The following is a 17,325-nucleotide window of genomic DNA, read 5'->3' on the forward strand; positions in this document are numbered from 1 at the left end:
TGGATTTATGTCTCTGGATCACTTCTGTCTTCTCCCTGGCAAGGTAAGAGTGATTTCTGGCTGGGAGGAGTGGCCAGCAGCGTGGGGCTCCTGTGTGGAGGGGCCAGGCCTGTTCCTTTCTTTGGGGTCTCCTTTGTCCCCTGTTGTTGTTTTGTGCTGTGGGAGGAGGTGTGTGCTGAGCAGTTCTGTCCCTGGGATCAGCTGTGTCCTGTCCCTGGGATCAGCTCCATCCCTGGGATCAGCTCCATCCCTGGGATCAGCTCCATCCCTGGGATCAGCTCCATCCCTGGGATCAGCTCCGTCCCTGGGATCAGCTCCGTCCCTGGGATCAGCTCCGTCCCTGGGATCAGCTCCATCCCTGGGATCAGCTCCGTCCCTGGGATCAGCTGTGTCCCTGGGATCAGCTCTGTCCCTGGGATCAGCTGTGTCCCTGGGATCAGCTCCATCCCTGGGATCAGCTGTGTCCTGTCCCTGGGATCAGCTCTGTCCCTGGGATCAGCTCTGTCCCTGGGATCAGCTCCATCCCTGGGATCAGCTGTGTCCCTGGGATCAGCTCTGTCCCTGGGATCAGCTCCATCCCTGGGATCAGCTCCATCCCTGGGATCAGCTCTGTCCCTGGGATCAGCTCCATCCCTGGGATCAGCTCCATCCCTGGGATCAGCTGTGTCCCTGGCAGTGCTGCCTGCCACTCCCTGCCACACCTGGGCCAGTCAGCAGTGTCCCCGGTTTTTGTGGCAGATCAGGCTCTGGCACCTTCCAGTCGTGCCAAGAGTCTTGTGACAATTAACAGCAGCCAGAACTTGCTGCTTTGTCTCCACTTTTGTTGATCAAACTTGCAAGTAAACTCCTTTAACAAACTGTATGAGCAGCTGTGGGAACTCTTGGCTCGGAGCTGCTTCTCTACACCCCAAACATGACCCAGCTGTGTTTTACAAAATGAAATTTTGGTCCCATACAGATGCCAGTGCCAAGGGTGGTGGAGTAGAAATGATGACAGATGTGTCATATTGTGCCTGTTTGCTTTAGAGAGGAGAAAGAAATCCCACAAAGGGTGATTGAAAGCTCTGCTCACATCAGGCCCGTGTGAGCAGCCCTCGGAGTTTCCAGCATTTAAGCAAAGCATAAAGGTTCCTGACAGGCCACATGTATTGAGTGGGTCAGAAATAATCACTGTTTAGAAGTCCCTGAATACAGATTTCTGAAGGAAATGGCTGTGGCTGGCAGCAGGACTGTAATATCAGATGTATAATGTGGAATTTAATGTGTCTCCAGCTAATTATTCACATGATGGACAATAATGGCCCCGAATAAACAGCTGCAAAGGGTCTTTAGTCTGCTCTGAAACAACTTGAGAGGAAGCCTTTATTTGCTTTGTTTTCTTGTTTTATTTGGTTTTTCTAACACTAAACTGAAGACGTACATTTTATGAAAATGCTGCTGCAATGATTCCCACGGAACATCCTTGTGTTCATCCCACCTTTCCACCATCCAGCAGCTGCTTCCAGGGCTAGCTGCAATCAGGGATTTATCCTGCCTTAGCAGTGCCTGTACTCTGGCTGACTGGAGAAGGGTTGTACAGACCTCAGCCTCCCTTTGCAAGACCGGATTTTGCCCTTTTCCTCCCAAAAATGCAGCTGGAAGGGGTGGGACGGGCTTTTCTCCTCGCCCAGCCCAGCCTGGGAGCTGGTGGTGGCTCTCACCTGGGTGAGTCCCAGCTGCCCAGGGCAGGATTTCCCTGCACAGGGATTGCAGTGACGGCCTTTCCCTGTCTGGGGAGGAAATTCCCTGTCCTGGGAGGCAGCTGCTCCCCTGGCAGTGTGTCTTGCCACCAGCCATCCTTAATTCTCTGTGTACATCTGCAGTTCTTTCAGGGCCCAATTGACTGAGCAGAACCTGAGCAGGATAATTTGATATTATTAGTATTATTAATATCACTGCAGCAATCTAATTAGGGTCTAAATGAGCTGGGTACTGAATTTCCCTCAGAATTTTGTATTTCTTTCATCTTCCTTCCCTGCCGTGTGTTGTTCTGCCTCGCACATGAGATGTGATGAGGAAATCACTGTCCTGTTGATGCTGAGGAAGGGAAAACCAAATAATTTGACTGGAAAATGCTGGTCTTTGGATCAGCTGGGGAATTAGGAGGATAAATAAATGGCAGCATTTCTGAGCTGGCAGGCACTCGAAGAGAAACGCTCTCCAAATCAGACACGTGTGCTTGCTTCCTCTCCTCGCTGCCCCTTCCAGACTGCGAGTTGTGTGTTGGGTTTGGCAGAAGCAGAACTTTTCCACAATCACAAATAACAGAAAAAAATCAGAAATTACTGGCTCATAAGAGAGATAAACAAAGATAAAGGGCTGATCCTTTCCTCAAACCTTAGGTGAGGTCGACTCGTGGCTGTGCCATGAAAAAGGGCTCTGAAAAGGAGTTTGCAGGAGAAAAACCAGAATTCCTGGAGTTGCTTCTACATGTGCCATTGTCATCCAGGCTTGTTCTTGAGGGCTTAAACTTTCCAGCCATGGGGCAGTGTGTGTGTGTTGGGAACAAGGGTTTGGTTTCAGCTGCTGAGCTCTGCCCTGGTGCTGTGCTGGGCTTTGGGGTTTGGTCACCCTGCACAGCAGAAACCCCTGGCAGTGTCCCAGGCCAGGCTGGATGGGTTTGGAGCAGCCTGGGGCAGTGGGAGCTGTCCCTGCCATGGCTGGGGGGCACTGGGGGGGCTCTGATGTCCAAACCACTCTGGGATTCTGTGGTGATTCAGATTTTCCCTCATTCTAAGCCACTTTAGGATAAAAAATTGCCTTGGATTAGCTCTGCTTCCAGAAGATAGTTTCGCCCTAACCTATCCATTTAAAGAGACAAGAACTGTGTGTTATAAATGCACATTTGGAAGAACATGCTCTTTTTTAATTAAAACAATATTAAGCAGGGGCTGCAGGATGAATGCTGAAGATGCATGGTCCACCCCCTTCCATTAGTGAGAAGACAACACAAAGCTGTAGGCAGATATAAAAGCATTAAAATACTTAATTTCCCATTTTATTGTGTGTCAACAGAAACATATAATAATAAGCATTTTTGCAAAAACTGTGGGTTAAGCATTTTTCTCTATATCAGCAGTGTGCTGGAAATGTCCTTGCTTTAATGTAGAACAAATGGCCCTTGGATCTCATTAAAGATGGAGTTGTGAGAGCTCAGAGGAAATCTCTGCTGCTGGGGCAGGGCAGGCAGGGCTGCTAAAAACAGGTGACAAATATTAAACAAAAGACAAAGGAAGAGTGGAAATGAAAAGGAAATAAATGAGGGTTAAGAATTGGTTCTTGTGGGGACACAGAAGAGGAGTTGCAGTGTGGGAGCAAAGTGATGGCAGTAGTTGGAAGTCTTTATAATATATAATAGTATTGATATGTACATAATTAATATAAATATATTTTATATAGGATTAATATGAATGTATTTTAATATTTGTTTTTATATATTATTTATATTATTATAATTAATATATTATATAATAATAATTAATTGAATGTGTTAAATAGGATGTGACAGGAACTGCTGGAGGCCATCTGCAGTGCTGGGTCCAGTTCTGGGCCCTCTCCTGCAAGGAAAACATGGATGGGATGGGATGGGATCCATGGGATCCATGGGATGGGATCCATGGGATGGGATGCGATGCGATGCCATGGGATGGGATGGGATGGGATGGGATGCCATGGGATACCATGGGATGCCATGGGATGGGATGCCATGGGATGGGATGGGATGCCATGGGATGGGATGGGATCCATGGGATGGGATGGGATGCCATGGGATGGGATGGGATGCCATGGGATGGGATGGGATGCCATGGGATGGGATGGGATGCCATGGGATGGGATGGGATGCCATGGGATGGGATGGGATGCCATGTGATCCATGGGATGGGATGGGATGGCATGGGATGGGATGGGATCCATGGGATGGGATGGGATGGGATGGGATACCATGGGATGGAATGGGATGGGATGGGATGCCATGGGATACCATGGGATGCCATGGGATGGGATGCCATGGGATGGGATGGGATGCCATGGGATGGGATGGGATGGGATGCCATGGGATGGGATGGGATGGGATGCCATGGGATGGGATGGGATGGGATGGGATGCCATGGGATGGGATGGGATGCCATGGGATCCATGGGATGGGATGGGATCCATGGGATGCCATGGGATCCATGGGATGGCATAGGAGCAGTGTCAGTTCCCGCAGCAGGGGCAGGGACACGGCTGCTTCCCGCAGCTCCTGTGCTGCTGCAGCAGAGACAATCCTGCTTCAAGAGAGGCTTTGCAGTCTCTGGCAGCCCTGTGATCCTGCAGGGGTGTTAGGGCTGCTCTGCTCTGGGCAGGGATTTGTTTGGCACCAGGCAGGACGGGCAGGGCTTTGCCTCTGCCACCTGGCAGGGTCAGTGGTGGCGCAGGGCTTCCCTGCAATCCCTGCAGCCAGGGAAATGGGAAGGGGTTCCAGTGTGAGGGGATGGATCCGTCCTGTCTGGGCCAGGCACAGAGCAGCTGTGCATCCTCTCAGCTTTATCAGCACTGTATCTCTTGGAGTTCAGCTGATACCTCGCAGAAGACTCTGCTGAGGATGTGTTATTGACATATTCTTAGCTTAAAACCATTATCATGCTAAATCCCTGGATTTAAAAACTAATTACAAGACATTAATAGCTGAGCCTGAAGAGCTAAGTCATGCAAATATTGCTGTCTGCAAAGTGGAATATACACAAATGTTTGAACTGCTGAGTTAGGAGCTGCAGTCTGGAGGTGGCAATAAATCTGAGCCCAGTCCTCGCCGCTGGGTTCTGTGTGTCCGTGAAATTAATGGCACCATCATTATGAAAGTGGTATCAGGGAACGTGGCTATTTTCTTCCCTGAGTAGGTTAATTACCACTAATGTAATTATTTTTCTACTGATTTTTATTTTAATCAAACATTGCACGAAACAATTAAGTTCAGAACAAATGGATTATTATGGAAATGTTTGTGGCGGAGGGAAGCAAAGCAGCAATGTTTGAATTATACACAGATATTGAGCTACTTTATTCATTAAAATGAACAATTACATTAGGCCTTATGAGACAGACTAAGCATTTCTTGTTAATGGTTGTTCTGTAGTGAACATAATGAGGATATATATTATGAATGGATCCAATCCCTCTTGCTCAAGGCATTCAGGAGCTGGGGGGTGTGTGGGAGCAGGGAGAACATCCTTCCCAAATGTGCCAGGGCTGCAGTGCAGGGGGCTCCTCGTGTCCCTGGGCTTGCCCAAGGGGGAAGCTCAAGGTGTGGCATTGCTCAAGGTGGGTGCAATGTCTGCCTGCCTCTGGCAGTGCTGCTGGTTTGGGAAGAAGGAACTCCCTCATCCCTGGGCTGAAATGGAAGGTTCTACATAAAAAAACCCAGTTTTCTGGTAATTGCAAGAGCACTTTCTCACAATATATGACATTTTTCTGCCTGCTTTGCAGACTGTGCTAGCATTTTCAGCTAATCCTTGGAGGTATCTAAAGGATGTGTAGACGTGGGGCAAATTCTCCTTCAAAAATGCACTGTTCTGGTGGGGAAAGTGTCTGTACTTTGACTCAGGTCCTCACCCCTGCTGCAGGTGTTGGTGCCCAGCATTCCCTCACAGGCACTTTGCAACCTGAATTTTCTCCAGAAACAGCAGAAGTCTGTCCAGGGCCAGTGCTGGAGCTGTTCTGGTGTCAACCCAGGAGGCCAGGAAAAGGACTTTCCCCCTGCCTGATCTTCATCTCCTTCCACAGAGGATCTGTGCAGAATTAAGTAGCTTCAGGCTGTCCCAGGTGCCAGCAGTGCCATGGAATATGTTTGAGAACGTGGAAATTCATCCTTTTGTAGCCATAAGTGAAGCAGGGCTATGATAACACATCAGTCAGTGTGTGGCAATGTAGATATTCACAGGTAGAAAATCGGTGGAAATCATTTCACTGCTGCAGACTGGATCCATGTGCTTGGGTTGATCTCCCTTTGTATTGGTGCCTGCTGCAAAAAGGCATGGGGGTGGCTGTGGGTGATGACAGGGTAGGGAATGCAGGCTCTGGGCTGGGTGGAGACCAGATCTCAGGTGTAAAAACTCAGGTAAGTCTTGTCTGACTCTGCCTTGGGCAGTGGACACAAAGCAAGGACTAAGAAAAGCAGCAGCAGTGTCACAGCTGCTCTCCTAAGGAATTGGGTGAGGTTTTCCCATGTTTCCAGGTCAGCAGTGTCAGCCCTGGCTCCCCTCAGTGCCCTGCAGCAGGACTGGGCTCTCACAGCCCTGGAGCTCAGCCCTGTGCCGTGGAGCACATGGAGCTGGCCATGGAAATGGATTTCCTGGCTCCTTGCACTGCCAGTGAGACCAAAGCACCGTTTATCAGTGCAATTAAATGAGGCTGTGTACTTCCCTTTCTCATCAGCACTCCTCTGCCTCCTGCAAGCTGCACACCTTCAGCCCAGCCGAGCAGGAGAAAGCAGTTCAGGGATCTTTGCTCTTCCCCACAATACTGGAGGTTAATCAAGTTCCCCAGGCAGTGGCAGACCTCTAGAATAGCTCTTATTGAGGGATTATTTTTTACAGGTACTCCAGTGTGTGAGCAGTGTGACTTCAGGGTTTGGTGTTTTCACAAATAGAAAATTAAAATGATACAGGATCTATTTTGGTTTAAATTAGGAAAGTGCAACTTAGCCCTTCAATTTAAGGTTTGCCCATCCAAGTCTTCCTGTCTAAATGAATAATTAAGGCAGCTGATTCAAGAAACTCCTCTGAGAATTTTGACTTGTAGGGAAAATCATGGAGCTTGTCAGCATTTAAGGGACCTAAAGAAAAATAGCTGAAATTTTGTTTTTCATAACTCTTGTTCACATCTATGCCAGGGGACCAGGTTTTATGTTTGGAAAAGACACACACACACAGAGCAGCTCCTGGAGCCGCTGGGTGCTGCTGGGCTGGTGACAGGTGCTGGGAATGCCAGGGCTTTTCCAGCTTCCACTCTGGATATTTCACTGGAGCTCCAATGCTAAACCTTCCCTGTTCTCGGAACCTGGGGAATGCCTTCAGTGAGGCATAGTTTGAAATTATTTGGGAGTCTAATTTCCCACAGTACATGTGAGCCTTTGTCACATACCTTGGAGTTCAGGATTCTCCAGACTGCAGAGTAAGTGGGACTTTCCATGTATTTAATATAATCATTTATCATTTGCATTCCCAGAAGCACATGTGGTATTTCAAAAGCTGAATGTGACTTTGAAATGAAATATTATCTAATTACTGCATTTTTCAGTGATGACCACTTTCTTTCTCCTTCATATTTCTCACCTGGCTTGTATAGCAGAGCTTCCCCCATCCTCACTGATCCCATGCCCTATAGAAAACACATTTCCACCTCATTTCAAATCTTCCCCTGGTCAGCAGCAGTTCCAGGAAGGGAGATCTCTGTTCTGTCTCAGTAAGAAGCCCCAAGGTTTGTGGAAAGCAGCCTTGCAAATGAGGTCCTGCCTTCCCTCAAGGTTTGCAGTGTTCTTACTAATTCTCATCAAAAACCAGGTTTTCACTCTTGTGGTTTATCTGGGGTCCTGTGTCATTCCAGCAGACTTAACAACAAATAGAAATGAGAAATGGAGGCGGTGAACAGTCAGGGACCGGGGCTCCACACAGAGACCCCGGGGTGTGTGTCCAGGAGTCTGTCATGTGGGAGGTTTATCCAGCTGGGCTTTGTGTGCTGGGGCTCCCCTGAGTCCCCTCCCTTCACTCCCAGCTCATGGCTGTGGCTGCCAGCCCAACCCCGAGCCTGTCTGTGTCCCTGTCCCCCAGACCCGGGAGATGCAGTGGGGTGGAGGGGTTCTGTGCCCCTCTCGGTGTGCAGCCAGCCCTAAACCAGCCCTAAACCAGCCCTAAACCAGCCCTAAACCAGCCCTAAACCAACCCTAAATCAGCCCTAATGCAGCCCTAAACCAGCCCTAAGGCAGCCCTAAGCCAGGCCTAACCCCGAGCCTGTCTGTGTCCCCCAGATCGAGGAGATGCAGTGGGGCGGCGGGGTGCGTTCCGTGCCCCCCTCGGTGTGCAGCCAGCCGTGCCGGCCGGGCGAGAGGAAGAAGATGGTGAAGGGGATGCCGTGCTGCTGGCACTGCGAGCTGTGTGACGGGTACCAGTACCAGGCCGACGAGGTCACCTGCCTGCTCTGCTCCTACAACGAGCGGCCCAACGAGAACCGCACCGGCTGCCGCTCCATCCCCATCATCAAGCTGGAGTGGCACTCGCCCTGGGCCGTCATCCCCGTCTTCCTGGCCATGCTGGGGATCATCGCCACCATCTTCGTCATGGCCACCTTCATCCGCTACAACGACACGCCCATCGTGCGCGCCTCGGGCCGCGAGCTCAGCTACGTGCTGCTGACCGGCATCTTCCTGTGCTACATCATCACCTTCCTGATGATCGCCAAGCCCGACGTGGCCGTGTGCTCCTTCCGCAGGATCTTCCTGGGGCTGGGCATGTGCATCAGCTACGCCGCCCTGCTGACCAAGACCAACCGCATCTACCGCATCTTCGAGCAGGGCAAGAAGTCGGTGACTGCGCCCAGGCTGATCAGTCCCACCTCGCAGCTGGCCATCACCTCCAGCCTCATCTCCGTCCAGCTGCTCGGGGTCTTTATTTGGTTTGCAGTCGACCCGCCCAACATCATCATAGATTATGATGAGCAGAAAACTATGAACCCCGATCAGGCCAGAGGAGTTCTCAAATGTGACATTACGGATCTACAAATCATTTGTTCCTTGGGTTATAGCATTCTGCTCATGGTGACGTGCACTGTGTATGCCATCAAGACTCGGGGGGTCCCAGAGAATTTTAATGAAGCCAAACCCATTGGATTCACTATGTACACTACCTGTATAGTATGGCTTGCCTTCATTCCAATATTTTTTGGCACTGCCCAGTCAGCCGAAAAGGTAGGTGCGAGTGCTCAGGTACCTGAGGACTCACTGTGCTTGTAACAACGTGCTGGTGGTCGGCTTTCCGTGGATCTCCAGCTGAGCTCTGCACTCAGCTCGTTCCTGACTCAATCTGTGGTGCTGTTTTCCTTCCCTGCTCAGCTCGTGGGTCATTCGTTTGATAAACTGGCAAATGATCAATAGCAATCACATTAGCCATTACTTTTATTGTTGCATCTATTTCCATTGTTTCTTTACAGTGGCGTAAGCGGGAATTAGCTGTCATATTACCCACAGAGAGGCATCTCACAGCTAAATCGTTTTGAATACAAGATGTAAGCAAGAAAACTGTCCAAAACTGCTCAGGTGGCCTCCTGTGCCCCTGGAGCTGAGCCCTGTGGGCACTGTGGGGAGTGCTGAGTGCTGTGGGCAGTGTGTGTGTGCTGTGGGCAGTGTGTGTGTGCTGTGGGCAGTGTGTGTGTGCTGTGGGCAGTGTGTGTGTGCTGTGGGCACTGTGGGGTGTGCTGTGGGCACTGTGGGGTGTGCTGTGGGCAGTGTGTGTGTGTGCTGTGGGCACTGTGTGTGTGTGTGTGCAGTGTGTGTGTGCTGTGGGCAGTGTGTGTGTGCTGTGGGCACTGTGGGGTGTGCTGTGGGCACTGTGTGTGTGCTGTGGGCAGTGTGTGTGTGCTGTGGGCAGTGTGTGTGTGCTGTGGGCAGTGTGTGTGTGCTGTGGGCACTGTGTGTGTGCTGTGGGCAGTGTGTGTGTGCTGTGGGCAGTGTGTGTGTGCTGTGGGCAGTGTGTGTGTGCTGTGGGCAGTGTGTGTGTGCTGTGGGCACTGTGTGTGTGTGCTGTGGGCAGTGTGTGTGTGCTGTGGGCACTGTGGGGTGTGCTGTGGGCACTGTGTGTGTGCTGTGGGCAGTGTGTGTGTGTGCTCTGGGCACTGTGTGTGTGCTGTGGGCAGTGTGTGTGTGCTGTGGGCAGTGTGGGGTGTGCTGTGGGCAGTGTGTGTGTGCTGTGGGCAGTGTGTGTGTGTGCTGTGGGCAGTGTGTGTGTGCTGTGGGCAGTGTGTGTGTGTGCTGTGGGCAGTGTGTGTGTGCTGTGGGCAGTGTGTGTGTGTGCTGTGGGCAGTGTGTGTGTGCTGTGGGCAGTGTGTGTGTGCTGTGGGCAGTGTGTGTGTGCTCTGGGCACTGTGTGTGTGCTGTGGGCAGTGTGTGTGTGCTGTGGGCAGTGTGTGTGTGCTGTGGGCAGTGTGTGTGTGCTGTGGGCAGTGTGTGTGTGCTCTGGGCACTGTGTGTGTGCTGTGGGCACTGTGTGTGTGTGCTCTGGGCACTGTGTGTGTGCTGTGGGCAGTGTGTGTGTGCTGTGGGCACTGTGTGTGCTGTGGGCAGTGTGTGTGTGCTGTGGGCAGTGTGTGTGAGTGCTGTGGGCAGTGTGTGTGTGCTCTGGGCAGTGTGTGTGTGCTGTGGGCAGTGTGTGTGTGCTGTGGGCAGTGTGTGTGTGCTGTGGGCAGTGTGTGTGTGCTGTGGGCAGTGTGTGTGTGCTGTGGGCAGTGTGTGTGTGCTGTGGGCAGTGTGTGTGTGCTGTGGGCACTGTGTGTGTGCTGTGGGCACTGTGGGGTGTGCTGTGGGCACTGTGGGGTGTGCTGTGGGCAGTGTGTGTGTGCTGTGGGCACTGTGTGTGCTGTGGGCACTGTGTGTGTGCTGTGGGCACTGTGGGGTGTGCTGTGGGCAGTGTGTGTGTGCTGTGGGCAGTGTGGGGTGTGCTGAGCGCTCTGCTCCCGCAGCAGCCCCAGGACACATTTACCCTGCGGGGTGAAGAGCCTGCCCTGAGCTCCCCTGGCTGAGCCCAGTGATGATGAGCCATGGCTGATGCTCCATGATGCAGATTCACTTTTACTTCTCTCTGGAGAAAAGCTCATTTCAGAGGCGTTTGGCAATGACCTCCAAGCCCAGTATTTAGAGAGCAGTGGTGACACTGGGCTGTCCTGAGCTGCTGTCAGTTTTACCCCTCCACTCACCTGCCTCAAACACTCCCCCAGCCTTGCAGGGATGTGGCAGCTCCAGATCCCGAACCTGTGCCTCCTCGTGCAGGGAACAGCTTTGGCTTCTCGGGCCTTTTTTCACCTGTTTCCATGTTCCTGTCCCCATCCCCGTGTCCCCATCCCCATGTCCCCGTCCTCATGTCCCTGTCCCCATCCCCATCCCCATGTCCCCATCCCCATGTCCCTGTCCCCATGCCCCTGTCCCCATCCCCATGCCCCTGTCCCCATGCCCCTGTCCCCATCCCCATGTCCCTGTCCCCATGTCCCTGTCCCCATGTCCCTGTCCCCATCCCCATCCCCATGTCCCCATCCCCATGTCCCCATCCCCATGTCCCCGTCCCCATGTCCCTGTCCCCATGTCCCCATCCCCATGTCCCCGTCCCCATGTCCCTGTCCCCATGTCCCCGTCCCCATGTCCCCATCCCCATGTCCCCATCCCCATGCCCCTGTCCCCATGTCCCTGTCCCCATCCCCATGTCCCCGTCCCCATGTCCCCATCCCCATGTCCCCATCCCCGTGTCCCTGTCCCATGCCCGTGTCCCTGCAGGGCTGTGCAGCTCCTGGGCTGTGGGAGCAGTGCTCGGTGCCAAGCCCCAGTGCTGGCCCTGCTCCTGGGCTTTCCCCCTCCTGCCCTGCAGCAGCTTTGCTGCTTTTTCCTCCTTTTCTGGCACTCCTTTTGGGTGGGGGTGCAGGGATTGTGCTTTTTGGTTCATTGCTACTGATTTCCTGTCAGATATTTCCTCTGGAAAATATTGTGCCTTAGTTTAGCCACGCACGTCTGTGCTGAAATGGAAATTGCACCTGCTGAAAAATCTCATGCAGCACGATCTTTTAAACTGAGGAATGGGGTTATATATAACACTCTGGGTTTCACTGTATGGATTTATTTTATTTTATCGATAAATACAAGCATAATGTTGTTCAGTAGAAGGCATATTGAAAACACCTGCCTTGTTCAGGGTAGAGAGTAACACCAACAACAACAACAAAAACCCGAGCAGTGTGCTGCAGGTAATTCATAAAAGGTGAATAATTAAAGCAGGAGCTGCTGCAGCAGGTGGAGGGAGGCGGGGAGGTGGGAGGCCAGAAATGGAGTTTCTCCAGGATGGAGATGAACCATGAGGCGTGTGGCTGAGGTAAAAGCAGATTCCAGACCTTTTTACAGCTTGACCTGTCTCTGTGTCCACCATGAACGTGTTTGGCTGTGATTTATGGGTCAGTTGTGGTTCCTGGGCTTTGTTTGGTAACGCAGGACGGGGATCCCACGGATGTGGGATGTGCTGGGTGTTCCAGCAGTCCTGGAGTTCCCGTGGCTCTGCTCCACACCTGCCACTGCAGCTCGAGTTCCCAGATCCAGCATGAATCCTGCAGGTGAGGGTAAGCCTGGAGGAGCAGGACAGCTCTGGGGACAGGAACTGTGCTGTCTCTGCTCAAAAAATCCTTCCTTTAGTGTGCATTTCAGAGGAAATGGCTTTTGGCTGAGGAGGGGAGATTTAGACTGGATGTATGGAAGGAATTCCAGCCTGTGAGGGTGGGGAGGCCCTGGCACAGGGTGCCCAGAGCAGCTGAATATTCCCCTAAATCTCATTTTCTCAGCGATGCCATTGGGCTGATCGAGAGAGACCCACCATTGTTATCTTCTCATGGAGGTTCTGCTGCCTCAGAGCTCGGATTGCTTTTATTTAGTAATAGTGCTAAGATTAATTGCTGGATGTCTTTACAAGCCAGTGAGAACTGTCATGTGCTCCTGAATATATCCTGCCAGTGGGATTCTTCTCTTGAATGATCTTCAGGGCTTTTTTCCAAGTTAAAAAGTTCCAGTTGTGCCTCTGAGTGAGGGGTGACTGTTGTTCAGTCAGTCTGGTTCTCCTGCCTGGGAGCTTTATTCTTCCTGCAATGATGAGAAACAGGAAAAAGTTGAAATAGGGAAAAGAGCTGTCACCTTCCATCATCTTATTTCTGCATGAGCTTTCAGTAGTAAACTGTTGGGGTTTTGGGGGGATTTTGTAGGTTTTGTAATGAAATTTGAAGTCCCTGATCCCATCAGCTCATCCACCTTCCTTCTTGTTTCTCTATTTTTTTTTTCAATGCCCCTTTTATTCAAATCAATAAGCAGGGCAAGTCAGGCATATTTGGCAGCAACACTTTTACTTATTGTGTTGAGTGTTCCATAAATACTATAATTTGAAGGCACATGCAAAATGGGTCCTTGTTCAGATTAAATAATGTCACATTAGCATAGGAGCACTTCAGTCTCTGTTCTATTTTTTGGTGGAACTAAGTTACCCTTCAATTCTCTGTAACACAAATACCAATTAGCCAGGTAGGACACACTTTTATTTTCTCCCTTGGGAAGGCTTGGGCTGACAGTTGCTATAGCAACTCTAAATATGTGAATTTGGGAGTTATGAAGAATTTAATGCAACATTTGTTGGAGTTTTACACTGTTGGATTGTGGAGAAAACCAGGCTTTGAGGCTCCCAGGGAATGTGACTGAGTCTGCCACAGATTGGGGCTCACACAGGGACAGTGTGGACTGCAGCTTTTGTTTAAAGGAGCATTCTGATAACAGGAATTTCTCATTGATGCACTTTCACTTCACCCATCACTTCATTATCTGCATGTTCAGGTGCTGAAGTTCTTAAATTTATCCAGCCTGGACTGTATCCCTGAGAACAGCCTGGAATTTATGGATCTGGCATTAGATTGTCCTGAGTCAAGCCTGAACTAAGAGCAGCTTCACCTCACCGTAGTTCAGACCCTCCAGGCTGGAGCCACGAGGTCTGGAGATGCTCAAAGCACCCTCAAAGGGAATCCAAGAAAATCCACTTTTGTGGAGCACTGGAGTTCTGCATTTTAACTGAGGAGAAATTCAGTGTTCTTTGAAATCTAGAAGTGACATAATCAGTGGAATTTTGATCCTGGCCTAGGTTCTTATCAAGTTACATGACACCACTGCTGAAAAGTGTATAAAAACCCTCGGGAGAACCTTTGAGTGTCTATAGAGTTTCAATTCTAATTTCTGTAGAACTAAACAAAAATTTTGAGCACAACTTTTGGGTAAAGTTCTCAGCAAGATTTCCTTTATTTCCTCCTGCATTCATTTGGCCTCCCCAGTGGGAAGGGGGCAGTGACCAGTGAAACCCAGCCAGATTTAAAGGTTTTCCAGGTCTCAGTGCTGCCCTGCTTTAACCCAAAGCAGGAGCTCAGGATTTCCAGCTGTGTGGTTGAAGTGCTGCAGGAATCCCAGCTTCTGGAGCTGTTTTCCTGCCCCTGGTGCTCTGGGGGGCTTTGTTCCCTGAGCAGAGCCCACAGACCCAGCAGCCCTGGCTAGAGCTGGGTGATGGCTCGGAGCCCCCGGAGGAGAGGAGATCCTGGGAAATGTGGGATATTCCTGGCTGGGCTGGTGCCTGGTGCTCTCTGCATCCCTCAGGGGGCTCACCACGAGCTCTGCCACCAAGGCTGGGAAACGGAAAGAAAACCAGCAAGGAAATGGTGGCACATTTGTGTGTGTGCCACACTCAGGTGCAGCACAGCAGAGAACTGGGGGGTTTGGCAGGACAGGGACAGCCTGGGAAGGAGCCTCTGCTCTTCAAGGTGGTGACTGAAAACACAAAGACATTTTGGTGATGAACAGATTAGCCAGAGTGCTGTATTCCCAAGGCAGGGCTTTCCTGGGAAAGGGATTCCTCCCTCTGCTTGGTCCTGCCTGGAGGATTTCCCTCCTGCCCGAGTTCAGGCAGGGGATGGGAGGCTGCATCGCCACTGAAAACGCAGCTCTGTGTGGTGTCTGCTGCCAGGCAGGTATGTAAAGGCAGGGAACAGCACACGTGCACACTCTGAGTGAAAGAAGGGCTGATTGGAGTAATTAGATCCTCCTCAGAAGACCATAAATTAACGGTGATTATGATTCTTGAAAGAACAGAAGCAGAAGGTACACGTAGCGTTGCTCTGGTTTATCACATTTGCTGCATTGTAATGCTCCTTTAATGTTAATATGTACTTTTGTAGTAAAATCTAATTGCAAACACTGAGCAGGCAGAGCCCAAGGCCACAATCGTGTTCCAGATGATTCCCTGGGGAAGGGGGGGCTCCCCAGCCAGCAGTGCCACCAGCAGAGCAGGCACAGCACAGGGACAGGCCAGGGCTGCAGGTAATTAACCATCAATTAATGCACTGGCTGCAGCTCTCAGTCACTGGAGCAGCTCTCCTTGCTGTGGGACCACCCCTGTGTGCTGTGAACATGGGTTCAGCTCAGCACCAGTCACTCCATCCCTGTCCCCACCGTGCTGCTGTGTGCCCCAGGGACCCTTAGAAGCCTCTGATGGCTGGCACTGAGGGTCTCTTTGCTGTGATAATTCCAGCCTTCTCCATTCCCAGCTCTGCTGAGGAGACAGAAAAAAAAGGTTACTTGGAACATGGGAAAATAACTGGAACCCAGAAAGGAGAGGGCATTACAGAGGTGAAAATCACAGAATATCCTGTGTGGGAAGGGACCCAGCAGGATCACCCAGCCCAGCTCCTGACCCTGCCCAGACCCCCCAAATCCCACCCTGGGCATCCCTGGAGGGTTTCCAAAGGCTCCTGGAGCTGTGGCAGCCTCGGGGCTGTGCCCATTCCCTGGGGAGCCTGGGCAGTGCCAGCACCTCTGGGGGAAGAACCTTTCCCAAAGTGCAGCCTGAGCCTGGCTCCATGGCACTGCTGCAGCGCTGCAGCTGGATCCAGCTCCTCCCCGGGCTGCTCTGCCTCCGTTTGGAGAGTTCACCACGGGCCCCAAGTCTGGGTGATGTCTGTTTGACTGGAGGAGCAGATTTGGAATATTTGTGGTGCTTTTCCACCTGGGAGCCCTGGGGCTCTCAGCATCACCAGCCCTGGGCAGGCCACAGCTGCCCCTGTCCTGTGCACACACATGAGCTCCAAAAAGGAAAAGCGGGGAAGGAAGGTCTCTTTCTCCCTGGAATTTCTGGTGCATACTTAACTGCCTCTGGCTAAAAAGCAACACAATTTTTAAAGGGAAAAACGTGTAGGTGTTTAATGCATAGTGTTGACATGTACTCTTTTTTGTTCCTCATATTTTTTTTTGGAAAATGTAGAATTGCCAGGAGGGTTTTACATCTGAAAAGCCATCTCTGCACGGGCCCCTGGCAGCCCTATCAACAGTTTTTATCTGCAGCACGAACTGACAGCCCCTCACTGGGAAATAATTGTGGCTCCGTGGAGTCCAGGGCAGTAATTACCGTGTGTTGATGAAACTTTTTCTCTTTGCTTGCGTTGTGGTATCTCGGAATGTCAAATTCACTTGGGCTGACAACATAATTTCCCCAGCAGAGCTCTTGCATCAAGCATGCCACGCTGCTGGGTGTGGCTGGGGGGGCTTTTCCAGTGTGCTGAATTCCTGATTCCCAGGGGAATCTCAGCCTTGCAAAGCCCTGTCTTGGGATTAACCCCGAGTCCTGCTGGGCTCGGGGCAGCCACGCACAGGAACCAGGGGTGGCTGTAGAGTTATGGAACAGCTCTTCAGAGCGAGTTAAAAAGGAATCAGTCACAAAATAACTCCCTCCAGACAGGGGAGGCTCGGTTTGTTTGCATTTCTGTGCAATTTCAATTTGTGATAATGAATTTCTGCAGGCATGGGGAAGCCATCCTTGGCAGCGCTCAGAACGAGTGTGAATGTGGCATTTCAGGAGGTGATGTGGTGAATGTGCTGGGGGTGCTGGGTTGATGATGGCATTTGGTGATTCTTCCTAATAACCAACCTAAACCCACCTTCCTTCAGCCAAAATTTGCCTCCAAAATCAGTAAAGAATTCCCAAGCTGCAGGCACTGGTAATCTCCTCTCCACAGAACAGAGCGAGGGCTCTGTGGATCCTGGAGAGAAATCTGTGGGAGAGACCCTGTGACACCAAACATCAGCTGCTCTGCAAAGACCATTTCCAGTCCAGCAAGGCCAATCCAATGCAAAGCAAAAAGAGTTTCACCCAGTGCATCTCTATATAAGAGATGGACGCAAAAATATTGACTTGAAGGATTTGTTTGTTGTTTAAAGTGGTTTAAGTGGGCATGTAACAATAATAAAAGTAGAAACCATCATGCTCATCACAGAAATTGCCTCATGTTTTGTCTTGGAGGCATAAGCTTAGCAGAAGGTTAAAGAGAAACAACAATGAATTCTTGTAGACCAAAGCAAAAAATTTGGGTCCCAACCCTAGCAAGTCAAAAGTGATTTTGGGGCGTGTTTGTATTTCCTGCACTGTTAATTGCTCATTAAACACCATCCATTCAGCCCTTCACTGCCTCTGCCACAGCAGGGAAAGCTGAGGC

The 17,325-nt window shown here is 50.9% G+C and overlaps 1 protein-coding gene across 2 annotated transcripts in view; it reads left to right on the forward strand.

Annotated features, from left to right (window-relative positions):
- The window catches only part of GRM7 (glutamate metabotropic receptor 7), a 198,629-nt gene that overhangs the window by 145,377 nt on the left and 35,927 nt on the right, over window positions 1-17,325 (forward strand). For both annotated transcript variants that reach the window (XM_088061798.1, XM_014251530.2), the window contains exon 8: window positions 8,045-8,980. In XM_088061798.1, the coding sequence (XP_087917924.1) occupies window positions 8,045-8,980 (936 nt within the window). The remainder of the gene's footprint in view (window positions 1-8,044; window positions 8,981-17,325) is intronic.

Source organism: Pseudopodoces humilis, chromosome 13 (genome assembly GCF_049639895.1).
Source record: "Pseudopodoces humilis isolate 2021_Gansu_Grassland_sample_001 chromosome 13, ASM4963989v1, whole genome shotgun sequence".
In the NCBI taxonomy this organism is placed as follows: Eukaryota; Metazoa; Chordata; class Aves; order Passeriformes; family Paridae; genus Pseudopodoces; species Pseudopodoces humilis.